The following is a 27483-nucleotide window of genomic DNA, read 5'->3' as shown; positions in this document are numbered from 1 at the left end:
CCATTTTATCATCTGCATCTGGCCCAAGGAAGGGGGAAAAGAAGCATAGAAGTACACTCATTTTCTTAAAAATTCTAGCTTGGATGTGACACCCTCACTTCCATTCACATTCTACTGGAGAGAAGTGAGTTGGCTACCCCTTCGATACAGGGGCAGGGGGTTAGAGAGCTGGGAAACATAATCTAACCATTTGTCCTGTAATCCTATAACTCTGCAAGGTGAGAGCAGATTATGGTGGACAGCTATTCGTCTCTGCTATGTGGTATCAACCGTACTACAGTATCATTCTTTGTTTATGTCTCCTGGTATACCTGGGCAGGAGGATTTCCCTCTGTATATACCCAGGAGTAAAACTGCTGCATCTTAAGGCATATTTTCAGCTTGACTAGATACTAACAAATCGTTTCCAAAGTGATTGTACCATGTTACATTCCAAACCGTGCATGAGAGTTCACATTCGCTACAACCTGGCTATGTTCGATATTGTCAAATTTGTATTCTAATGAACTTTGTTTAAAAACTTAAAAACTCAGTAGAATGATTATGATACTCTCTACTGAGACTTGCTGAGACCTGGCCTCAGGAAGGAAAAGTTTTTTTTCACAAATTTTCTTTCTTTTTTTTTTTTTAAGATTTTATTTATTTATTCATGAGGGACACGAGAGAGAGAGAGAGAGAGAGAGAGAGAGAGAGAGAGAGAGAGAGAGAGGCAGAGACACAGGCAGAGGGAGAGGCAGGCTCCATGCAAGAAGCCTGATATGGGACTCGATCCCCAGTCTCCAGGATCACAACCTGGCTGCAGGCGGCGCTAAACCGCTGCGCCACTGGGGCTGCCCTCTTTCTTTAAGAGAAGGAGAGAGAGAGATAGAGAGCATGAGCAGGAGGAGGGGCAGAGGGACAAGCAGACTCCCTGCCGAGTGAAGATCCCGACGTGGGGCTTGATCCCAGGACCCCAAGATCATGACCTACACCTAAGTCAGGTGCTTAACCAACTGAGCCACCGAGGCACCCCAGGAAGGAAAATTTTTTTAAAGTGCCTACAATGGCACTAGATGGACTGGACAAGTTTCCTATACTAATTCACTTTAACCTCAAACAAATTACTCGTTTTAGCCAACACATTTCAGGAACTAAAAAACTACTGAGACACCGCATTTGGTACTTATTTCAAACCCACTCCCATGTCTAGCCATCTTCTTATCCCCATACACTGTGTCGGCAAGGAGTCGGGCAGCAGGTTGGAGTCAATGAACACCTGGAAACATCATTCTAACCGACAGTCATTTATTTCTTTTGTCATTGCCCAACATTCCCCAAGTCTTACTCACCAGAAATTAATATAGCTTCTTCATTTCTCCTCCCTGACCATCCTCACCTACCGAAAGGGTTTCAAGGGTGCAACTGCCAATGAAAAGGTAGACTGGACATACCACGTCATTGACCTGTTTCAAAACTATCTATCTGGCAGTATCCAAATCTGGTTTCAGTGCTCCCTTGTTTGAAAGTGGTCTTCACAAAAGCCCACATTTTAAAGCTATGTGGAGCAGCACAGAATACAGAGTTAAAGAGCAGTAACAGCCTTTCAGAATTTGAAAAGGTAGTATTTATCCATATCAGGGTTAAGGGCCCTTGCTTTTTATGTGGCATATGCCACAAAAGTTGGCAAGAATATATAAGACCAATATTTATGGAAGAGGGGAAGAGAATCTAGAAACACAACAGAGCTGTTCTAAACAATGCTCCAGAGAAAGCCAGCCTTGAAGAAGAAAAGTAGCCCACTAGACATTACCAGGTAGGCATGAGGTACAGAAAAGGAATTTTTCTTTCCAACACCAGAGAAATACCTACATCTGGTGTCAAGTCTCAAGATATAAAGAGGATAAACGCCACATACAAAAGAGGACAGAGGACGATATTCTCAGAAAACTCCAAAAGACAAGACGTCGGCTAAGGGGAGGAATAAGGACTTAGCGTGGTGTAGACGAACAAGTGAGGTCAAGCCCAGGGGAGACGGAATGTGCCCCTTGGCTGCCAGTCTATGGCATTACTAGGAACACTAGGATTCTGTGTCAAAACATCAAGTGCAATGCGGTAATTCTTCATCCTTAAAACTGGGGGTTGGGAGTTGAGGGGTTGGGGGTGGGGCACAAGCGCCCAGAGGACACTGATCATAGCAACAGATGAGGACTCAAGCCCTAGGAAAGTCAAGGCAGTATTTATTGCTTCGTCTACTTCCTGCTTTCCAATCATTTTCATGTTTGGGACATTTTGATGTTTGGGCTGCTTTTCATGCTTGTGGGTCTAGCCAGTCACTGCTACTTGGGACAAACGAAACACTTCCCAGTAAAACCAGCATAGAGAGGTTCTAGCTTTTTCATCTTAAGTCCATTTTCTTACTTTCAATCCTAAAACCACACTGAGAGAGAACAAACGGCCTCCATAAAATCTGTTACCCAGGGAGACAGGATAAGCTTATTACATGAGTGACAACAGTTCTAGCTTCTAGGATTGTTATATCACAAATACAAAATGATAAATCAGTATGATTCTTAAAAATTAATTTGGAATTGTTTTATAAGCGAAATGATGGAATGACTAATCAGTGGAGAGTCCAAGAACATTCTATAGCCCGGGAAGGAAAAGGACAACCAAATGGGTTTCTCAGTTTTGTACAGAGCAAGAATGGCCCACAGTTGGCCTGAAGAGGGAGCTCTTTGGGCAAAATGAGAGAACAACAAGAGGACTCCAATGAGGAATAGCAGGAACACCTACCCAAGAGGGGGTGGGGGGGGAGTGGGGTAAAAGTGAATAAATAGAACAGTGAAATTTACACAGGAGGAAGGAGCTGAGAAAGTCACAGCCTTACACAAACAAAAGAGTACATTTCTCCTCGCTCAGCCCCAGTGACTCAGTCCTCCCAGCACAGGTCCCCGTGACAACAGCATCCCATTTGCTCTCTAGGAGCTTTCACACTGCCTGCCTATTTCCTTCCTCGTTTATGATGAGTCTTTGGGGGCTTTACTTTCTGGAACTGTGCTGGCACTGGCTCCTGCTCCGGTTCCTTATAGGAGGTCGACACTAGCAATTCCTCGTTATTCCTCCTCTGATCCTTCCCTACTCTAAGACTCAGCTCCGCCTCAGGCAGCTGGATGCCTGGCTGCTGCAGCCTTCGCAGAGACCTTCTGCTCCTGTGCTGCTGTCTCCGCTTTTCTTCTTCCTGCTGCCGCTGCTTTATCTTCATTAGCTTTTCAAAGCTTTTGGTGGTGGTTGGGTTTACGACGAACCAGTCCTACAGAGGCAAAATGGAAAAATTATCCAGTCAATACACAGTAGAGAGCACAAGGAATGGGTTTGGGAAGAAATTCTTTCGTTTTTGAAAGATTTACTTATTTATTTGACAGAGAAAGAGAGCACGAGGAGGGGGAGGGGCAGAGGGCAAGAGAGAATCTCCAGCATATACCCACCCCTGCCCACCAAGCATGGAGCGCCTAGGCTGGGGCTCGACCCGCGACCCTAAGATCATGACCTGAGATGACATCAAGAATCCATGCTCACCGAGTGAGCCACCCAGGCGCCCTGGTGTGCGAGAAGATTTTCTAAAAGGCAGCGGCTAGGGCAGAACACAGTAAGAAGGAACGGATAGGGGAACCACGAGCTTATAATTCTGTACTTTAATGGGAGAAATTCATACAGAATAGTGAGTAGTCATTATAAGCATTTATTGTGTAGCACACGATTTGGGGTACGTCATACTTCAGTAAGTGACACTACAAAGTCTGTTCACTTAGCATCATCCTACTTATTTATCTCCTTGTAAAAAATCTCATGAGCTATAAAGCTTCGGGCCACAGGACATTTTTTATTTCATGAAAGTATAGTGGTTAAGGGCATGCATTCTACAGCCAGACCGTCTAGTGCAAATCTCAGCTGTTTCTGGCTCTGTGACCATGGGGAAATTACTCAACCTCTCTGAGACTCAGTTAAAAAATTAACAGTTGAGGAACATGCAATCCAATTATGAACACTCTTGGGGAAGGAAGGAATGAAGGAGGAAGGAAGGAGAGGAAAGGAAGGAAGGAAGGAAGGAAGGAAGGGGAGGATTTCAATGGAAATCAAGTGATCTGATCAGTCTTCTAGGTCTACTACCGATTCACAGGAAATACCCTGAGAGAGGACACCACCACCACAGGAATGCCACTCAGCAAAATCCAAATGTGTATACATGTGACAAATGACCGTTTCTCCAACATATAAAAAGGGGGAGGTAGGGGAAACTTCTAGACCTCAATTGAGATATGCTTTCAATATAAAAAATACACATTGTATTTCAAAGACTTAGTATGAAAAATGTAACGTATCTCATTATTTTATTAACTACAGGTTTAAAAGATAATATTTAGGTATACTAGGTTAAATAAACTATATTATCAACATTAATTTCACCTATTTTTATTTAAAAAAATTTTTAGAATGTGTGTACTAGGAAATCTGAAATTATATCCAGACTCACATTACATTTCTATTGGATAGCACTCTAGATTAAAATATACAGTACATGGACATTTTTTTTCTTCCTCCTGAACAAGCCAACTCTGAAAAAAAATTATGAGGGCAATCAAGGAAATTTAAATAATTTCAATAATGACTAGGTATATGATGATATTCAAGAACCATTCTTTGCTAATTTTTTAGGTGTAATGATGGTTGTGCTTATACAATTTTAAAAGTCCTTATATTTTAGACACACAGATCAAAAGAAGCAGTGACAGTTGACATGGTATGTGGAATTTGCTTTAAAATAAGCCCTAAGGGACAAGAAAAGTGGGTGTGATTATAAAGGAAAAGAAGATTGGCCACACACTGATTTCTGTTAGGCTGTTCATTATACTATTCTGTCCATTTTCATGTATTTGAAAATTTCTGTTGAAAAAAAGTAGCTTCAGAATATGTGAGGCAGAGAGGGAGGAACAGAGTGAAAATCTTTTACCACCACGTATAATTTATAAATATAGGCACAAATCATTGAACTAATAAGACTTGGAGAACAAACTCCAAACCAAGTGAAATTTGTTGTTTCTAACTTTTTAAGAAGAAATTGGAGAAATAGGCTCACTACATAAAGGCTGGATTTTGTTAGGAGATTAATTATCTTTTAAATACTTCCTGAAGTATTTACACTATTACTATGAGAAAGATATGACCGACTGCCTTCCAGAGGAAATCTCAGGTATAGAAAGCGATTCCCAAAGCTTAAACCTGTAAAACAACAGAGACCACATTTCATGACACTAACTATAGCCCATAGCGTTAAGAACTATTAAATGTGAGGGCAGAAAACAGTTGACGGTGTTTGCTCTTTTTCCTTATTAGGCCACAATAGCTTCTGCGGTAAGATATTCCAAGAGAATGCACACTCTACTCCTTAAGCTTTTGAAATACAGGTATTTAATTACACAGGAAACAATTTCTCTATTGACCTGTATAACTAAAAACTTGCCCCAAGAGAAACCTCTTGACTTTCTGTACTTAAAGTATTTTTATGCAGAATTGATTTTATTTATTATTTATTTATGTATTTATGTATGTATGTATGTATGTATGTATTTATTTATTTATTTATTTATTTTTTGAGAGAGGCAGAGACATAGAGGGAGAAGTAGGCTCCTGTGAGGAGCCTAATTTGGGACTCCATTCCAGGACCCCAGGATCATGACTTGAGTGAAAGGCAGACGCTCAACCACTGAACCACCCAGGCACCCAGAATTGATTCTTTAATTTTGAAAATTTACAGACCTTAAGAAAAGTGACAAGAATTCAGTGAATCCTAGATTTACCACTGCCTACCTCTCTTCCCTTTCTTCCTTCTTCTCTTCCTTTTGCTGAACCATTTGCAAGTTATTTGTAGACATATTTCATCCTAAAAACTTTAGCATAGATCTGCCTGAGAACAAGGGCCTTCTGCACAGCTACAACACAATGATCACATTTGGGAACATGAACATTGACTCATCACTGTTATTTAATAGAGCCAGTATACCAATTTCTCCAGTTTGTCTCACTGATGTCCCTTATCGTCATTTCTTTGCAGTATTTGAAACATTAAAAACAGATTGCTCAAAGGCCTTAGAATAGGAGAAAACAGAAGTATAGAGACTGCTATAAAACAAGAATTCTACAGCTATAAACTCAGCCCAGTGCCCAAACTCTTGGTTTAACTGAATTTAAAAGAATCACAAGAGCTCAGGGGTGCTCACACTTACAGTGATTTCAAATGCTTTCACATAAAAATACAATTACACATCTAATTTCACAAAGTATTTTAACTCTGTCTCTGGTAAGCACTTTCAAATTCCTTTTCTCAACAGTCCCCAGCCCACAAAACGCACAAAATCCACTTTTGGGGCGCATACGTATGGGTTCCACAGGATCACAAAAACATGGCGGGGAAAGCAGGGACCTCACCTCAGCATGGACAGAGTTGATGTGATACTTGACACCACTCTCTGACACAAATTCTTTTTGACACAGAAGACACTTGTATTTTCCAGCCACAAAAGTTTCCTTGTTTTCAAGAGAGAAAGAAAAGAGAATTACTCGTAAATTCAGGAACACATACCGGAGCCATGTGGGAGATTGTTAAGAGACAGAAAGGGCGGGGATTTTACTTCAGCAAAGAAGGAAGAAAATCCAAAACAGCAATACATTTAGGAAAACTCGGTGGGCAGACTATCACCCACTATAAATCTATCCTACTTATAATTCTATACGTAATACCCCCCACCCATTCAACACAAACTGAGGTTCTCCTTCTTTTGCTATAAAACCTGTCACACTTTTCTAACTTCCTTGTTTCTTTCCCTTCCTGGTTCTCTTGGAATGACTCTTGGACTCCTGAGGTTCACCAGAGGCACCAATGCATATAATTCTTCCCACCATAATCCACTGTTTCAAAGAGTGCCTTGGACATCCAGAATTCGAGAAGTATCATCTGCAACACCTAGGTTAAGGACTCTGAAACTAAGATCATGACGACAAACTCCTAAGCATTCCTGGACAGATGCGGTTTGGATGTCTACACTCCCGTGCTGCCTTGACTCCTGAAGCTCTGAGTGCCCATGGGGCTCCTTTTGTGTGAAGAGATATTTCTGAATGGGAATTAAAAAGTTACAGCAGTTTGTAGGGCACCTGGGTCAACACAAAAAAAGATTCAGTGAGGTGAACAGCCATCGGCCTGACAGCAGATAGAGCCTACTTCTCATCCCCAGAGGCCAGTATAATTCAGATGGGAGTAGAGGATCTTCAACAATCCAGATAAACACATGTAAGTTGATTCAAGAAAGTTTAAGGCCCGATAAGATAGGGAAGCCCCAAGGCAGGAGAGGCTCAGGTGGAAGATGTTAAATCCCTGGTAGAGACTCAAATTAATAATGTATTTCTCCAAATTCCTTAACTGATAAGACTTCAGGCTATGTTGGCTTTTCCTGTATCTTGAACATATCCGGGCATCCCCTCTAATAACAGACCAAGCATCTTTAGGACATGAAAAAACTAAGCCAGCCTCTGAAGATAATGGCAACAGGACAACTAGCTGTTCATCTAAACTGAATTCTCTTCCATGTCAGACTATTTTAGACGTCATGTTAAGATAAATTGTTCAGAAAGTTACAAACCAAGGTACAAGAGCCCAGGTGAGCTTTAAGGCCTGATACACTACTGTAGACCGCTTCACAACCCTGAAAAAGAGAAGAAGAAATCCATGAAAACTATAGCAAACTGCATCCTTCTCTTAGCAACCTGGTCATTTATTTACACTGACCAGCCCTACATTTGGAGGAAGAAGCCCAATAAATCACGTTACAAACCAAACAGGAAAAGAATTCACACACAAGCCACAAAAGCAAAAAAGAAAAACCAAAGAAAGGTTTTAAAACAAATGGTGAACAAGTTGTTGAGAATAGCTTAAGATATTCTCTTCCCTGCTACTTTTTCTCTGACACTCTGAGAAACAGAAAATTGCAGTTAGATATTTTTTTAAAATCTGCCTTCTTCAGTACAAATGTGTCTCCTATTTCTTATATATTTGCTTCTTCCCAAAGTTCTGCATATATGGTTGTGGTAGAGTAGAAGATGGCTGGAAATTCTCTGCCACTCTTTCCTGCAAGAAGTGGAGGCTACTTACCCTCCCTTTGAATCTGGGTGAACCCTGTAATTCCTCTGACCAATAGAATCCCATGGAAATGATGTTGAACAAATTCTGAAGCTAGGCCTTAAGAGATCTGCGGCTTCCATCTTCGTGTTCCTGGGATACTCTGAAAAGTCAGTTGCCATGTGCCCTGCTGGTAACCCACTACACCCTGATGGAGAGAGGCCATGTGGACAGCCGAGCTCCCAGCTCAATTGGCTGCACAGAAGCCATCTTGGACATCAGGTCCCATCTGAGCTTGCGGCTAAATACAACCCACGAATGATCCCAGTTGTTGCCACGTACGACAGGAGAATGTTCTTTGAGCCCTGGCAGAATTACTGATTTATAGAACTCTGAACAAATAAATAACTGAGGTTTTAAGCCACTGAGGTTCATGTACTTCATCATGACGGAATAAATAACTGAAACAGCAGTTTGATAAACATTTATGGAATAAAAAAATGAGAAAGACCACCTGGTTAGGGCACTGAATGCGATGGTATTTCTTGATATCTGACTTCCATTTGTGTAGCACTTCCTGGCTGAAGGTAGGCAGCCCAGGGCGAGTATATTTTAACTATGAGACAAGAAATATTTTATTGGAGGAACCCAACTTCCAACCAAAATACCCCAAAAGTTTCACACCCAACTCTTCAGGTTATGTAATTCTGGAGTTCGACAAGCATCCTTTCACGTGCAAAAAAACTGTAGTAGGTATGAGCCTTTAAGTACAAGTTTACCCAACACTGGTAAGTATAATTTTCTATAGTTTAATCTTAGAATAGTTGGATTTTTACCAGAGGGCAGGATACTTTCAGATATGGCACTTCATCTATAGTTTGAAAAAGCTACTGACAGAGCATTTATACAGCTAAAACACTTGTTACAAAAAAAAAAAACCAGGGATACAAATATGTACTACATGTAAATTATACTTATTATATGTATACATAAACACAAGGTACATACATACACGCACATATATAATACATTTGATAGAAATATATGTAAATTGGGAAAAGGCTAGAAGGTTATAAATGAACACGTTAACAGTAGTCATCTCTGGGTGGTGGAATTTTGAGTGGTTTTAATGTCTGTTCCCTGCTCCTCTGCATTTCTCCTTTTTCTTCAGAAGTGTCACGTTAATTCTGGGTATTTTTAAATTCAAACACAAACACTGAGATTCAACCTAAAAATGTGAAACATTTTAAAACAGAATGTGGAAAATAAAAGATGTGAGAGAACTCAGGGGATGGAATACACTATCTTTCCTGATACTGCCTGAGAGGAGAATTAACTATTCCTCGCACTTGCCTTCATGTGCTTTGACACAGGTTAGTCTCTTCGCAGAAGTACTGCGCGCTAACGATTGCGCGACTGGAGCTCCAGGTTAGTCTCTTCTTAAAACAACAACTGTAGTTTCCAGAAAAGAGACAGCTGGCACTTGGAGAGACAGTTCTCACAAAGCCCACCACAAGTAATAGCTATGTTTCCAGTGAGAAAACAATCCTCCTGCTTGAAAAATTTAAGTATCTGAAACAGATACTGAGATAGAAAAACAGAGCCAAAGCCCATAGAGGTCAGGGGAAGTAAGGAAGTCACCTTCAGGAAACGCTGACAAATCTATAAAAGCAATCAGAGCACAGAGCTGGCTTCATTTGTAAGTACCTCCTCTCCTCTGCAGCTAGTGTATATGGGACCATCTAAAATCCTTTTATAGCGGGGCAGCCCGGTGGCTCAGCGGTTTGGCGCCACCTTCAGCCAAGGGCCTGATCCTGGAGACCTGGGATCCACTCCCATGTCAGGCTCCCTGCGTGGAGCCTGCTTCTCCCTCTGCCTGTGTCTCTGGTTCTCTCTCTCTCTCTCTCTCTCTCTCTCTCTCTGTGTGTGTCTCTCATGAGGAAATAAATAAAATCTTTAAATAATAAAATAAAATCCTTTTATAGTGATAGCAGAATATTTACATAAGCTATTATATTCATAAACTATCATATTTATGCAGAAATGAGAATAATCTATGAGCACATATGGAGTGATTTCTAGGACAGACTTTTAAGTGAAATAAAGCAAAACACAAAAAAGCATCTATGTAAGAAAGAAAAGAATATAAGAAAATATGCATTATCTGGTTATCCATCCCATAAAAATATAAGAAGGATAAACCAGAAACTACTGAGCATGATTATCTTTGCAGGGAGCAAGGTGGGAACGGGATGGAAATAGAAGGGTATTAGGAATGGGACAGCTGGGAAGAGGGCAGTAGCCCTTCTCTAAGAAGACTTTTGGTACAGGTCTGACTTTTAGAACCACGGCAATGTTTCACATACTCCCAAGATAAATTACTCATTTCAATTAAATGGGATGTAGGGGGAACCCAAAATGTAGTAAGAGTAACACATGAAGCTAATGATGATAAATGAGAAACCAAATGAAGTGAGGAAGGAGCCAATCTAAGTAACTGTAAAATAGTACTTTGACTATATACTGTAAGGCTAAAGATTAAAATAACTATAACAAATATTGTTCTCTAGGTAGTAAATCTGTTTTTACAGGGGTATGGGTTAACAATTGTGAAACTAGGTTATACTAGAACTAAGCAAGTAAGTAAATATATTGTACACTATGAGAGGTCTCTCACTGTTGGAGAAAGAAGTTAGAAATAAGCACAGAGGAAGGCAAGAATGAAACTTGTGTTGGATTGGAATTGAAGGTATCATGGCCTTAAATCTGTACACTGATACCCAGACAGACATGAACACAGAGGGGAGTGAGTAGCTCAGTCAGTTACGCATCCGACTCTTGATGTTGGCGCAGGACATGATCTCAGGGTCATGGGATCAAGCCCACGTCAGGCTCTGCACTCAGCATGGAGTCTGCTTATCCTTCTCCCTCTGCTCCTCCCCCTGCTCTCTCTTTCTCTTCTCTCTCTCTCTCTCCCTTAAATAAATGGATAAATAAAATCTTTTTAAAAAAGAACAGAGTGTGTGCATGTATCCATGAATATACATATAGATCCTAGCTCTATCCACTAAGAGGGCCCAGAAACAATGACACCCTAGCAGGAATGAGTACACCTAGCATTCAAATCTTGGTTTTTATTTTATTTTTTTTAAAGATTTTATTTATTTATTCATGAGAGACAGAGAGAGAGAGAGAGAGAGAGAGAGAGAGGCAGAGACACAGGCAGAGGGAGAAGCAGGCTCCATGCAGAAAGCCTGACGTGGGACTCGATCCTGGGTCTCCAGGGTCATACCCTGGGCTGAAGGCGGCGCTAAACCGCTGAGCCACCCGGGCTGCCCCAAATCTTGGTTTTTAAATATATTCTCCAATAAAAGAAATCAGGATTCCTTAGAGAAAGGGTTGATTCCAGGGCTGGGACAGGGAATATATGAGATGACCCTATAGCATCTCGAGGTGTCAAAACAAAAAAAAGGGCTCAAAAAAATGATAGAAGCATTTCAAAAAGACATAGGAACCCACTTGGAAGAGCTCTTGATGGCCAAATCTGAGACAATTTGAGCTATAAATTGAACAACAATAATAGCACTGGATGATAATGCTACAATAAAATATCCATGAGTCCATATGGATATAAACAGATTAATAGAATAAAAGGACATATCTTTCTCACAGTAGAATTCCAATTAATAACTATGGAAGAAATAATGGAAACACTAACCATCATTAGGCAAACCACCATAATAATAATTATAATTATTGCAGACAAGAATCACTGACAGATGCTATGGTAAGTGGGCAGAAGTATGATAAGACACAGGCTAGTTGCATACTGTCAATCTCCCCCCAAAATATTCACTAATTAAAGAGGGGAAAGTATAATTTTGCCTTGGAGAAAATTGGGCAACACCCTCATCAAGTGATCAAAGTTATCAGTAAAAAGACACATCAATATCACGTACCTCCTGATACGGTGTAACACTGCTTCAGTGGTATTCTTGACAAAAACATATAACCCTCAATCTAATCTCAAGAAAACACTAGACAAATCCATTTGAGGGATAAAGTTTGGCACTTTCAGACCAATTCCCCATTCTCTGGAAAGGCAAAGGGGCTAGAAATGGAGTTAATCAATCATGCCTATGTGATGAAACCTCCCTAAAAATCCCAAAATTATGGGGTTCAAAGAGCTTCTGAGTTGATGAACATATATATGGCCAAGAGGGTGATGCACCCCCAACTCCACAGGGCTGGGAGCTCCTACTGTGCTTGGGACTCTTCCAGACCTCACTCTATATAAATTTCTTCATCTGATTTTTCATCTGTAGGTTTTATTATATTCTTTATAACAAACCAGTAAGTGTGTTTCCCTGAGTTCTGTGAGCCATTCTAGCAAATTACCAAAACCAAGGATGGGGTTATAGGAACCCCAATTTATAGCCAATCACTCAGAAGCACAGGTGGCAAACTGAGACTTGCAATTGGCATCTGAAATTGGAGCAGTCCTGTGGGACTGAACCCTTAACTTGTAGGATCTACCACCAAGTCCAGATAGATAATGTCGAACTGAATTATTTGTAGGATGTCCAGGTGGTGATAGAAAATTGGTCTGTATGGGACAAACCCACACATCTGATGTCAGAGCTTAAGTAGCGTGAGAGTAAAGGAAAACACAAGAGCTTCTCCTAGACAATATTGCTTGTGTTTGCATCAAGAAACATTGGCAGGAAAAAAAGAAAAGAAACATTGGCAGGACACAGAAATCAGTGAGAATGGTTAACCATGGAGACAAGACAACAAGGATGGGGTGAGAGTGAGATACCTCAATGTTAATCATCATTTTGACATTAATGACAACAATGTATAATCTATTCAAACAAATTAATATCTTTTTATTTTATTTTATTTTATTTGGGAGGGGCAAATGGAAAGGGAGAGAATCTTACGCAGGCTCCATGCCCGGTGCAGACCTGACATGGGGCTCGCTCAATCTCACAACCCTGAGATCATGAACTGAGCCGAAATCAAGAGCTCGACACTTAAGAATGAGCCACCCAGATTCCCCTAAAATTTTCGTTTAAAAAAACAAAATAATTCCCTTAGCCTACACAAAGTCAAAACATAAAACAGATGATTTTAGTAAAGTAGCTGCTAGATAAGACTATCAAAACTTATCAATGAGCTAACAAATATTTATGTCAAATTCCCTACCACAGACCATGCACAGATGAGACTATAATATCACAATGTACTTACCAATGTATAAAATTCACATTTAAACTGAATTTAGATAACCATATACTTTAGTCTGTGGCAGGAAATATCAATAAGTCTGAAACAAGACAGGATGCCTTGATATTCAATTACTCCTTGGACTGATTTTTAGGCCAAATAAGAGGTATCAACTTCTGAGATTTGACAAATTTTCACATAACTTACGACATTCCCATCGCATGAGTGAAAGCCCTAGGCCAAATCTAAACTATTCTTAAAAAAAAAAAAATAAATAAACTATTCTTGTCCATACCATGGAGATGGATAGGTCCTTAGCTCTAATCTTAATCCTTACTGTATATCCTCCAAGCTCTCGAATGACTACTCCCATTAAGTCATATACCCCTTGTCTCCTCTTGGCCAAATAATGTTCCTCTGGTCTTTGATCTGTTTTACACCAAAGGCTTCCAGGGGCACCTGGGTGGCTCATTCCTTTGAGCGTCTGCCTTCAGCTCAGGTCAAGAAGATCCCAGAGTCCTGGAATTGAGCCCCATATTGGGCTCCCTGCTCAGTGGAGAGCCTGCAACTCCTTCTCCCTCTGCTGTTCCCCCTGCTTGTGCTCTCTCACTTTCTGTCAAATACATAAATGATTTAAACAAAAAACAAACAAACAAAAAGCCCCAAAGGCTTCCAAGCTGGGTTCTGTACCACTCACAAGTACACTTGGAACCATGGAGGTAATGATAAAAGTATCAAGGAGAAGGCCAAGTAGACAAGGCTTTGGGCTCACTACCTCTAGTTATTTGGAGTGACTCCATTTTCAGTTATTTCACATACTGGTGTTTTAGATAAGCATTCATTTGGAAAAAAGAGTGCGTGGGGAGAGGAGTTCTGTGGCTAGAAAAACAAATGGAAAGCATTAACTAAATATAGACTCCCACACGTGAACTAACAAAGTGGAAACATGCTGGGCAACAACTAAGCAAAAGACTAATCTGGGAATTCTGGTTCCCTCGGGAAGTAGACCAGAAATAATGGGGTTCCTTAAGAAACTTCTGGAACAGACTGTCTCTCTAGGACCCACATGAATCCAAACACTGAAAGTGGATTAAACATATCCCATCTCTAAAAATAAAGAAGCAAAATATCATTTATCATGTACTCAAGTGCATTTACTTTTCCGTACATAAGCACAGTATTAGACATGGTTCTAAATTAATACAAGTTTCTACTTTACCTTCCGATCATCAGGTACCAAATCCTGAAGCACCTTCCTCTTAGGCCATTCCTTGGCCAGTTCAGCAGAAGCCAGCTCCTGCAGGTGGTACACAGCTATCTTGACAGAATGCCTCTGAACTCGACCCCCACTCTTTGGCTCCAGACTCATCTCTTTTAAGCACTCTGACTGTCCTGACTCTGGAAAGAATGAGATCTGCAAGAATGAGACATAGCAAAACACAGGCCTGAGACCTGTGTAAGGCCTGTGTTAGGTCTATGGTTTAGAACAGTCACTCTGAATGCTATATGGAAGATGAAAAGAAAAAAAAAAAAAAAAAAAAAGGAAGATGGCCCATGGAGGAAGAGTGAATAAAGGAAGAGGGGTTAACAGTACAGGGAAGAGGTAAAAGGACGACTTGAACGAGGGTTTGGTAGTATAGGTAAGTTGGCAGATTCAAGATAACACGTTAGAGGTAGACCAGATAAGAATCACATAGAGGTTTGTGGTAGGAAGGAGTTGGAAGTAACACAGATGACCTTTCTTAAGAAAATCTATACATAAAAAAAAAAAAAAAAAAAAAAAGAAAATCTATACATAAAATGTGATATATGTCTGTTATGGAATAGTATGTAGTTGTTGGAAGCAACAAACTTTCTCTTTTTTTAAGGATTTTATTTATTTATTCATGAGAGACACAGAAAGAGAGAGAGGCAGAAACATAGGTAGAGGGAGAAGCAGACTCCCTTCAAGGAGCCCAATGCGAGACTCGATCCCTGAATCCCAGGATCACACCCTGAGCCATCCACGCGTCCCAGCAACAAATCTTTTCTATACATAAGACATGAACATAACTGAAAAGCATACTGGTGAATGAAAAATAGAAAACAAGGGTGCCTGGGTGGCACAGCTCATTAAGCATCTGACTCAGATTTGGCACAGGCCCTGACCTCAGGGCTGTTAGATCGAGCCCTGAGTCAGACTCACTGCTCAGCACTGAATCAGCTCGAGACTCTCTCTCCCTCTCCCTGTGCCCTCTACCCTCTACCCCGAGCATGTACACACATGCACGCTCTCTCTCTCCAAAAATAAATAAATCATTAGAAGAAAAAGGAAAAAGTAATAGAACAAGATTTAACTTCAATGTGGTAAATTAAAAACTAGTATACATGTAAACAACACTAGCTACTTTACAAGGATTCATAAATATTTAAGGACAAATATCAAACTCGCTAACTCCGTTGTCTTTGAAAGGGAATAGAAATAAAGAAAACAGAAAATACTAGGGACTGATGATGTCAGTATGCTATGAACAGGGAAGAATGATTTTCAGTTCTTTGCACATGAGATCCAAAATTACAAAAAAGTTTAATACAGTGAAGTTATCATTCTGCCGCAGTGCATAAGGCCACTACGACCCATCCCTCCTGCTGATCACAACTGAAAATCCTCGACTCCGAAAAGTAAACAAAGCAGGTGGATTGTGGAGGGGAATCAAAATCAGGAGGAGTGACTCATATTGAGTGTGTTTCCCCATTTTTTGTTTTTCCTCACGTGGCTCTGCAATTAAGGGTGGGCCCCATTTGCAGAGCAGCATAGGCAGCCTAAATTCTAATAGAAACTCTAGAAACTCTATCTTTCTGGCAAGAGAAACCTGGAAAAGGGATCTCCATGGACAAACCTGTGTAAGAGAACTGTGGAGAAGAGACAGACAAGGAGGATGATCTCATAATTCTCTGTATGAATCTACACAAATCATGGCTTAATTCCAAATCTCATTGTGTGGAGCATACCCAAACCAGCTTAGCAAAGGCTTTGAAAAATGAAATAAGATATGAACAAGCTGCACACCAGATTAACCTGCGAGCTGCTAGTAAAAGACAGACCCAAACCAATGTATCAAAAGCTTGGAGAAATGAAACAAGACTTGAAATACCTGAAAAAGTCTCAGACGAACCCCTAAGCAATTTAAGCAGAGGTAAACCAACATAGCAAAGACTCAAAGAATGAAACTAAGACTGAACCAATACCCTCAGAAAGCAAGACAGAACTATGGTCTGAACAGGTTACTTGCTAAAAGAAAAACAGCAATGATCACCCAGAAGATTCTTTTTTATTTATTTGAATTCAATTAGCCAATCCCCCAGAAAATTATAAAAAGACCCAAAGTCTATACAAATAACATTCACTATCTTAGGAATAAATTCCATAATGATGTAATACACAAAAAATCGGAAAATGTGCATAATTCTGAAAGGATAGGAAATGAACAAATGTCAACCCCAAGATGATCCAGATGCGAGAAGTATAAAAAATTTCGGGCAACAATTATAACTGTGCCCCATGCAATACAGGAATACACACTTGAAATGAAGGACAAGGTAGAAATTCTGAGAAAAATAAAAACCATAAGAAAGAACTACTTGAATTTTTAAATATATTTTATTTATTTATTTGACAGAGAAAGAGAGACCACATGTACAAGCAGGGAGAGCAGCAGGCAGAAGGAGAGGGAGAAACTCTCTCTCAGCAGAGAGCCTGATGTAGAGCTCGATCCAAGGACCTTAGAATCAAGACCTAAGCTGAAAGTAGATACTTAACCACCCAGGCAAACTACTAATTGAAATTTTAGAACTGAAAAATACAATGTTTGAAATAAAACCAGAATGGGCTCAATAATAGAATGGAGATGACAAAGGAAAGAACTTGAAGACAAATTATCCAATCTGAAAAACAAGGAGGAAAAAGGTTGAAAAAGAGTAAACAGAGCCCCAACCACCTGTGGGTCAATACCAAAAGGTCTAACTTAAGTGTAGCCACAATCCCAGAAGGAAAGGAAAACGAGACTGTGGCACAAAAATACATTTGAAAAATTTATGGTAGAAAATCACCGAAATTAATGAGACATAAATTTATAGATTCTAGGAGCTCAACAAATACTCAACACGATAAACTCAAAGAAAAACACACCTAGACACATCTTAATGAAAATGTTCAAAACCGGGATGCCCGGGTGGCTCAGTGGTTGAGTGTCTGCCTTTGGCTCAGGGCATGATCCAGGGTCCATGATCGAGTCCCACTACGGGCTCCTTGCAGGGAGCCTGGTTCTCCCTCTGCCTGTGTCTCTGCCTCTCTTTCCTCGTCTCTCATGAATAAATAAATTCAATCTTAAAAAAAAAAGAAAGAAAGAAAGAAAGAAAGAAAGAAAGAAAGAAAGAAAGAAAGAAAGAAAGAAAGAAAGAAAGGATAGCTGGGTAAATACATTAACAATGACAACAACAGAAAACCCTCTTTAAAACAAATTTTTAACATTCTCTGGTAAGGTTTTCAACATATGTAAATGTAATACTTATGATAGCTATAACTTATTGGTCAGCAGGCAGGGGTTAAACAATCTATATGGTTATAAAGCTTCTACATTTAAGCAAAGTGGTAGTAGTATATTAACTCAACGCTATGAAACAATAGGTATGTATATTATACTTCCTAGAGCAACCACTACACACAAGAGAAAGAGAGAAAAGAGAAAGAGTCAAAAATCAGTAAACTAAAATCAGACACCAAATATTCAAATAATCCAAAAGAAGGTATAAAGGAACAAAAAAACAGGGTACAAAGACACATAATCAAATGGCAGACCTAAATCCAACCATATCAATAATTAATTCAATTGTTTATGGTCTCAACACTCCAGTTGAAAAGTCAGAGATTGTTTAAGAGTGAATAAAAAGGCAATACTCTAGTACTCTAGTAATACTCTTGAACAACACAGGTCTGAACTGTATGGATCTACTTACACATGGATTTTATTTAATATACAGTACAGTATTGTAAATGTCAATAAATAAATAAACTTTTTTAAAAAGATTTTTTATTCGTGAGACACACAGAGAGAGGCAGAGACATGGGTAGAAGGAGGAGCAAGCTCCCCACAGGGAGCCCGATGCAGGACTTGATCTCAGGACCCTGGGATCACGACCTGAGCCAAAGGCAGACAACCACCGAGACACCTGGGTGCCCCCTTTTCCTTGTCATTTTAATAATATTTTATCTCCTCTAGCTTACTTTATTGTAAGAACACCATAGTATATAATATGTATAACACACAAAATATGTGTTAATTGACTGTTCATGTGATCAGTAAGACTTCCAGCAACAATAGGCTATTAGTAGTTACTTTTGGGGGGAGTGGATTTTCAACTGTGTTGTGGTCAGCATGTGTTGTTCAAGGGTCGACTAAGTGTAAATTGTGCCAAAAGTGGCAGACTTTTTTTCTTTTCTTTTTTTTTTTAAATATATTTAAGTAATCTCTATACCCAATGTGGCCCCTGAACTCGTGACCCGGAGATCAAGAGTCAAATGCTCCTCTGACTGAGCCAGCCATGTGTCCCCACACTTTCAGTGTAAAAACATGTAGATACTGGAAATAAATGGATGAAAAAATTAAACTACACAATCAGCAAACAGAAGTCTGAAATGGCTATTTTGATACCAGATACAATGGACTTCAAGACAAGAGTATCACCAGAGATAGAAATAGACACATATCATAACGATAAAAGTAACAAATCATCACAAAGACACAATTCCTCATTTTATGTGGCTAGCAGTAGAGGATCAAAGTACACAAAGCAAAACTGATAGAATTAAAGCAAAAAAATAACAATTCTACAGTCTTAGAAGGAAATTTTAAGACTTCTTCTTTCAGGAAGTGATAGAACTAGACAAAAATTCAGTAAAGACATAGAAGATCTGAACAACAATATTAGCTACCTTATTCTAGATCACTTTATTGAACACCACATTCAACAACTACAGAATATGCATTCTTTTCAAGTAGACATTGTGCATTCAACAAGATAGAGCATAACTCTAAACTTAAAAAGAGGAAAATCGGGCAGCCCCCGTGACTCAGTGGTTTTGCGCTGCCTTCAGTCAAGGGCCTGATCCTGGAGACCCAGGATCGAGTCCCATGCCCGGCTCCCTCCATGGAACCTGCTTCTCCCTCTGCCGGTGTCTCTGCCTCTCTATCTCTCTCTCTGTCTCATGAATAAATAAATAAATAAATAAAATCTTTAACAAAATAAAAAGAGGAAAATCATACATGTATTCTCTGACCACATCAGAATTAAATTAGAAATCAAGATCAGGGGATCCCTGGGTGGCGCAGCGGTTTAGTGCCTGCCTTTGGCCCAGGGCGCGATCCTGGATACCCGGGATCGAGTCCCACGTCGGGCTCCCGGTGCATGGAGCCTGCTTCTCCCTCTGCCTATGTCTCTGCCTCTCTCTCTCTCTCTCTCACTGTGTAGCTATCATAAATAAAAAAAATAAAATAAAATAAAATAAAAAAGAAATCAAGATCAGTAAGATATTTAAAATAAAAAAATAAATCATAATTAAATAATCTCCTTGTAAATAATTCATAGGTCAAAAAGAAATCACAAGAGAAATTCAAAATATTCTGGAGTAATAACAAAAATACACATATCAAAATTTGTGGATTGCATCCAAAGCGGCACTCAGAAGGAAACTTAAAGCTCTAAACACTCCTATTAGAAAATTAGACCTAAAATCTAATTTCCTGACAAGACTTCATCTTAAGATACCTTACAAAGGGCAAAGTAAACCCAAAATAGAAGGAAAAATATAACAAAGAGGAGGAATTCATAAATTAAGACAACACAGAAAATCTGGTTCTTTGAAAAGATCAACAAAATTGACAATCCTGTGGCTAGATTGACATACTAGCAACAAGCAACTAGAAATGAACTTATTAAAAGTTATTATTTACAGTAATATTAAACACACACACACACACACACACACACACAAAACACCTAAGAACAAATCGAATGAGAGATAACCAAGACTTTGATAATGAAAACTACAACATGTTGGTGAGAGAGAAGTTAGGGATCTAAGAAAAGGAAAAATACGGCATGCTCATAAGTCAGAAAACTCAGTATTGTTAAAATTGCAATTTTCCCCCAACTGATCTACTGATTCAATATAATACTCATCAATACTCCAGCATGCTTCTTTTTATAGAAATTGACAAACTAACTCTAGAATTTATATAAAAAGACAAAGAACCCAGAATAGCTAAACAAATTTTTAAAAAGAACAGTAGGGGGATCCCTGGTGGCGCAGCGGTTTGGCGCCTGCCTTTAGCCCGGGGCACGATCCTGGAGACCCAGGATCGAATCCCACGTCGGGCTCCCGGTGCATGGAGCCTGCTTCTCCCTCTGCCTGTGTCTCTGCCTCTCACTCTCTCTCTGTGACTATCATAAATAAATAAAAATTAAAAAAAAAAAAAAAAAAAAAAAAGAACAATAGGGCAGCCCGGGTGGTTGGGCAGCCCGGTGGCTCAGGGTTTAGCTCTGCCTTCAGCCCAGGGTGGGTGTGATCCTGGAGAGCCAGGATCGAGTCCCACATCAGGCTCCTTGCCTGGAACCTGCTTCTCCCTCTGCCTGTCTCTCTCTCTCTCTCTCTCTCTCTCTCTCTGTGTCTCTTATGAATAAATAAATAAAATCTTTTTAAAAAATAAAAAAAAGAACAATAGAGTTAGATGACTTACCCCATCTGATTTCAAGACTTACTCTAATCTCACAGTATCAAGACAGTTTTAGTATTGGCAAAAAGATAGATATGATATATACACCAGCAGAACAGAATAAGAAGTCCAGAAACAGACCCACACATATATACGTTTACGTAATTTCTGACCAAGGTACCAATGCAATTGAATAAGGAAAAGAAAGTCTTAACAACAGAATTTACAAAATTTAAAGAAATTGACATTCTTAGGACACACCATGCACAAAAAATTAACTCTAAATGAGTCATAGACCTAACGTAAAATCTAGAAAAAGTCTAAGTATTTCTTCACTTTGGTTAATAATTGATTTATATATTTGGCAGCTCCCACATTCGGAGCATATATATTGAGGATTGTTAAGTCCTCTTGTTGAATAGATCCTTTAAGTATGATATAGTGTCCCTCTTCATCTCTCACTACAGTCTTTGGGGTAAATTTTAGTTTATCTGATATAAGGATGGCTACCCCTGCTTTCTTTTGAGGACCATTCGAATGGTAAATGGTTCTCCAACCTTTTATTTTCAGGCTGTAGGTGTCCTTCTGTCTAAAATGAGTCTCTTGTAGACAGCAAATAGATGGGTCCTGCTTTTTTATCCAGTCTGAAACCCTGCGCCTTTTGATGGGGTCATTAAGCCCGTTCACATTCAGAGTTACTATGTTGAGATATGAGTTTAGTGTCATCATGATATCTATTCAGTCTTTGTTTTTGTGAACTGTTCCACTGAATTTCTTCTTAAAGGGGAATTTTAAGAGTCCCCCTTAAAATTTCTTGCAGAGCTGGTTTGGAGGTCACATATTCTTTTAGTTGCTGCCTGTCTTGGAAGCTCTTTATCTCTCCTTCCATTTTGAATGAGAGCCTTGCTGGATAAAGTATTCTTGGTTGCATGTTCTTCTCATTTAGGACCCTGAATATATCCTGCCAGCCCTTTCTGGCCTGCCAGGTCTCTGTGGAGAGGTCTGCTGTTACCCTAATACTCCTCCCCATAAAAGTCAGGGATTTCTTGTCTCTTGCTGCTTTAAGGATCTTCTCCTTATCTTTGGAATTTGCAAGCTTCACAATTAAATGTCGAGGTGTTGAACGGTTTTTATTGATTTTAGGGGGGGATCTCTCTATTTCCTGGATCTGAATGCCTGTTTCCCTTCCCAGATTAGGAAAGTTTTCAGCTAGAATTTGTTCAAATACATATTCTGGCCCTCTGTCCCTTTCGGCGCCCTCGGGAACCCCAATTAAACGTAGGTTTTTCTTTCTCAGGCTGTCGTTTATTTCCCTTAATCTATCTTCATGGTCTTTTAATTGTTTGTCTCTTTTTTCCTCAGTTTCCCTCTTTGCTATCAACTTGTCTTCTATGTCACTCACTCGTTCTTCCACCTCGTTAACCCTCGTCGTTAGGACTTCTAGTTTGGATTGCATCTCATTCAATTGATTTTTAATTTCTGCCTGATTAGCTCTAAATTCTGCAGTCATGAAGTCTCTTGAGTCCTTTATACTTTTTTCTAGAGCCACCAGTAGCTGTATAATAGTGCTTCTGAATTGGCTTTCTGACATTGAATTGTAATCCAGATTTTGTAACTCTGTGGGAGAGAGGACTGTTTCTGATTCTCTTTTGAGGTGAGGTTTTCCTTCTAGTCATTTTGCTCAGTGCAGAGTGGCCAAAAGCAAGTTGTATTGGGAAAAAGAGAAAAAGAGAGGAGAGAAAGAAGGAAAGAAAAGAGAAAGAGAAAAAAAAGGGAAGAGAAAAAAAAACGAAAGAAAAAGAAAAAGAAGAAAAAGAGAAAAAGAAAGGAGAAAAAAAAGGGGGGTGGGGGAAGGAAACAAAGCAAAACAAAACAAAACAAAAAAACAAAAAACAAAACAAAACAAAACAAAACAAAACAAAAAAAAGAACCACAGGGGAGTATCTTCTGATTCTGTGTTCTTTAAGTCCCTTGGCTTCTCCTGGAAGTTGTCAGTCTAGCTGGTGTTCTGGGGGAGGGGCCTGTTGTGCTGATTTTCAGGTGTTAGCAGTTGGGGGAGCTGCTGTGCCCCTGCCTGGTGCAGGGCTCAGTGGGGGTTGTTTACCCCGTGAGGCCGCAGGAGGAACAGCCCCAGTGGCGGGGCAGCTCTGGAAACCTGGATTCAGCTCCGGCAGGAACTCCGTCTGCAGGGCCTGGAGGCTCCGGGGCGGGGCCGCTGATCTGCTCAGCTCGGGGCAGGAGCGTCCTTGCTGTCCTGGGCCCTCCCGGTCTCTGCCTGTCCCGGGGGAGGCCGGATCCTGGGCTGTGTCCCGGCGCCCTGTGCTCCGGAGCCTGCGCTGTTGGATTCGCGCTCCCGGGCCGTGCAACCCCCTCCGCGGAGCCGCCGCCCGAGCCCCTCCGAGCTGCTCCTGGAACCGCGCAGGCCCCTCTGCACGGAGCCTCTTCCTCTGCCCGAGCCCGGCCGAGCTGCTCCCGGGGCCGCGCAGCCCCCTCCGCGCAGCCCCCTCCGCGGAGCCGCCGCCCGAGCCCCCCGAGCTGCTCCGGGTCCCGCCGTGCGCGCTGCAGCCCTTAGGGAGCTCGGCGCACTCTCCTGGGCGCGGAGTTGCTGTTACTGTCCCGGGGAGCCAGAGGGTATCCCCTCCCTCCTGGGTCCTGCTCCAACTCCCCGCGAGCCCCTTTCCGCCCGGGAAGGTCGGTGCAGCTCCTGCGTCTCCGGGACGGGGCTCTCCTGTCCTGGGGACACTCGCCCCGGCCTCAGCCCGGCTCCTCGCGGGGCTCCTCCCCCTTGGAGGCCTTTGTTTCTTTATTTCCTTTTCCCCGTCATCCTACCTTGATAGAAGCGCGAACTCTGGGATCCCTGGGTGGCGCAGCGGTTTAGCGCCTGCCTTTGGCCCAGGGCGCGATCCTGGAGACCCAGGATCAAATCCCACATCGGGCTCCCGGTGCATGGAGCCTGCTTCTCCCTCTGCCCCCCACCCTCTCTCTCTCTCTTTCTCTCTCTGTGTGTGTGACTATCATAAATAAATAAAAATTAAAAAAAAAAAAAAAAGAAGCGCGAACTCTTCTCACTGTTGCATTCCAGCTGGTCTCTCTTTAAATCTCAGGCCGAATTCATAGATTTTCAGGATAATTTGAAGGTTTTCTAGGTAGTTTGGTGGAGACAGGTGATTTGGAGACCCTACTCTTCCGCCATCTTGCTCCCAATTCTAGAAAAAGTCTAGAAAAAAAAGGAGAAAATCTTTGCAAATAGGGATGGCAAAGTTTTCTCAAATAAAAAAAAAAAAAAAAAGCTGACATATATAGAAGGGAAAATAACGTTATAACTATTTTTGATAATAAATTAAAACCATTGGTCTTCAAGGTGCCTCGTGCTCAGTTAATTGAGTGGCTTCAGCTGAGGTCATGATCTCAGAGTCCTGGGATAGAGCCCCAAGTTGGGCTCTACACACAGCTGGGAGTCTGCTTCAGAATTCTCTCCCTCTGCTCCTCCCCTTTCTCAGTAAACTAAATAAATAAATCTTTAACAAATAAATAAAACTATTGATTTTTAATTAATTAATTTTTTAAATTTAGTGTATATTTTTTATTGGAGTTTGATTTGCCAACATATAGCATAACACTCAGTGCTCATGCTGTCAAGTGTCCCCTCAGTGTCCCCTCAGTGCCCATCACCCAGTCACCCCAACCTCCTGCCCGTTTCCCTATCTACCACCCCTTGTTCATTTCCCAGAGTTAGGGGTCTCTCATGTTCTGTCACCCTCACTGATATTTCCCACTCATTTTCTCACCTTTCCCCTTTAATCCCTTTCACTATTTTTTATATTCCCCAAATAAATGAGACCATATGTTTGTCCTTCTCTGACTGACTTACTTCACTCAGCAAAATACCCTCCAGTTCCATCCACGTGGAAGCAAATGGTAGGTATTTGTCATTTCTAATGGCTGAGTAATATTCCATTGTATATATAGAGCACATCTTCTTTATCCATTCATCTTTCAATGGACACCAAGGCTCCTCCCACAGTTTGGCTATTGTGGACATTGCTGCTACACACATTGGGGTGCAGGTGTCCTGCCGTTTCACTGCAACTGTATCTTTGGGGTAAATCCCCAGCAGTGCAATTGCTGGGTCATAGGGTAGCTCTATTTTTAACTCTTTGAGGAACCTCCACACAGTTTTCCAGAGTGGCTGTACCGGTTCACATTCTCACCAACAGTGCAAGAGGGTTCCCCTTTCTCCACATCCTCTCCAACATTTGTTGTTTCCTGTCTTGTTAATTTTCACCATTCACCCTGTTGTGGGGTGGTATCTCATTGTGGCTTTGATTTGTATTTCCCTGAGGGCAAGTAATGCGGAGCATTTTCTCATGTGCTTGTTGGCCATGTCTATGTCTTCCTCTGTGAAATTTCTGTTCATGTCTTTTGCCCATTTCATGATTGCATTAACACTATTGATCTTTAAAACACACCATTAAAGGGATGCCTGAGTGGCTCAGTGGTTTAAAAATAAATAATATTTAAATAATGAATGAATGAATAAATGAATGAATACACCATTAAGAAAAATAAAATGCAAATCAGAGACTGGAAGAAAATACTCAAGACACATCTATCAAAGATACGGCATTCAGAATATAATTTTTAAGAAATACTACAATTCCGGGCAGCCCCGGTGGCATAGTGGTTTACCGCCACCTGCAGCCCAGGGCGTGATCCTGGAGACCCTGGATCGAGTCCCATGTCAGGCTCTCTGCATGGAGCCTGCTTCTCCCTCTGCCTGTGTCTCTGCCTCTCTCTCTCTCTCTCTCCCTCTCTCTCTCTCTCTCTCTGCATTTCTATGAATAAATAAAATCTTTATAAAAATGCTACAATTCCATAGCAAGACAGACAACTCAACATTTAAAAATGGGCCAAAGAGGGGTGCCTGGGTGTCTTAGTTGGTTAAGCTTCTGACTTCAGTTCAGGTCATGATCCAGGGTCCTGGGGTCGAGCCCCCAGTCAGGCTTCCTGCTCGGCAAAGAGTCTGCTTCTCCTTCTACCCCTCTCCCTACTTGTGTCCGTTCTTTCTCTCATACTCTATCAAGTAAATACATTAAAAAATCTTTATTTTTTAAAGATTTTATTTATGTATTCATGAGAGACACAGAGAGAGGCAGAGACACAAGGCAGAGGGAGAAGCAGGCTCCAAACAGGAAGCCCAATGCAGGACGTGATCCCAGGATCCTGGGACTCAGGGATTACACCCTGAGCCAAAGGTAGACGCTCAACTGCTGAGCCACCCAGGAACCCCAAAAACAAAATCTTTAATTGGGCAAAAGATATGAACAGGTGCTTCCCAGAAGATATATGAATGGCTAATAAGCACATGACAGATGTTCTATATCATTATTCATCAGGAAAATGTTAAAATGACAATGAAACACCACTATACACCCTTAAAATTGGCTAAAATTAAAGACTTATTCCTATACACTGCTGATAGGAATATAAAATTATACCACCAATTTGGAAAACAGGCAAATTTTTTTAAAAAGTTTAACACACTCCAGACATATGACCAATCAACCTAAGATGGCATATCTTGGTAAAACAATACCATCTCAGGTATTTATCAAGAGAAAAAGAAAAAAAGGGCCAGCCCGGGTGGCTCAGCAGTTTAGCGCCGCCTTCAGCCCAGGGCGTGATCTGGAGACCCGGGATCAAGACCCACATCGGGCTCCCTGCCTGGAGCCTGCTTCTCCCTCTGCTTGTGTCTCTGCCTCTCTCTCTGCATCTCTCTGTGTCTCTCGTGATAAATAAATAAAATCTTAAACAAAAAAATTCCCACAAAGAAGTGCACATGGATGTTCGGAACAGCTTTATTTTAATACTCCCAGAAGGCAAAGAACCCAAATGTCTCAAGGAAGATGGCTAAACAAATTATGGTATTTGTATAATGAAATTCTATTCAGCAATAAAAATTAGTTCTCATTCAAAACCACTATTTTGAATGAAAAAAATCATGCAAAAATAGAACATACTACCTGATTTCATTATATAAAATCCTAGAACATGCAAACCACTGTATGGTGACAGAAAGAAAGGGCAGTGCTGTCTGGGAACAGGAGTAGGGAAAAGAATGGATGACAAAGGAACCCAAAAAAACTTGGGGGAGGGATAGTGACTGTAGTGACACTGTTATGGTTATTTACACATGTCAAAGCTAATCAGTATGGTTTCACTCATACATGGAATATAAGAAATAGTGAAAAGGATTATAAGGGAAAGGGGAGGGGAATTGAGTGAGAAAAATTAGGAAGACAAACCATGAGACTCCTAACTGGGAAATAAACCAAGGATTTGGGAAGGGGAGGTTGG

The 27483-nt window shown here is 40.8% G+C and overlaps 1 protein-coding gene across 1 annotated transcript; it reads right to left on the bottom strand.

Moving 5' to 3' along the window:
• Positions 1-1267: 1267 nt before the first annotated feature.
• On the bottom strand, positions 1268-24319 carry LOC119878755 (zinc finger protein 512-like). The gene is made up of 6 exons (XM_038589330.1): positions 24309-24319; positions 14595-14838; positions 8661-8762; positions 7671-7733; positions 6463-6561; positions 1268-3289 (listed from the first exon to the last, which is right to left on the bottom strand). The coding sequence occupies exons 1-6, from the start codon at positions 24317-24319 to the stop codon at positions 2981-2983; spliced, it is 828 nt and encodes a 275-aa protein (XP_038445258.1). The 3' UTR covers positions 1268-2980.
• Between the last annotated feature and the right edge of the window lie 3164 nt (positions 24320-27483).

The sequence above is a fragment of the Canis lupus genome, unplaced genomic scaffold (genome assembly GCF_011100685.1).
Source record: "Canis lupus familiaris isolate Mischka breed German Shepherd unplaced genomic scaffold, alternate assembly UU_Cfam_GSD_1.0 chrUn_S1883H2082, whole genome shotgun sequence".
NCBI lineage: Eukaryota > Metazoa > Chordata > Mammalia > Carnivora > Canidae > Canis > Canis lupus.
This window is presented reverse-complemented; position numbering and strand designations above follow the sequence as displayed.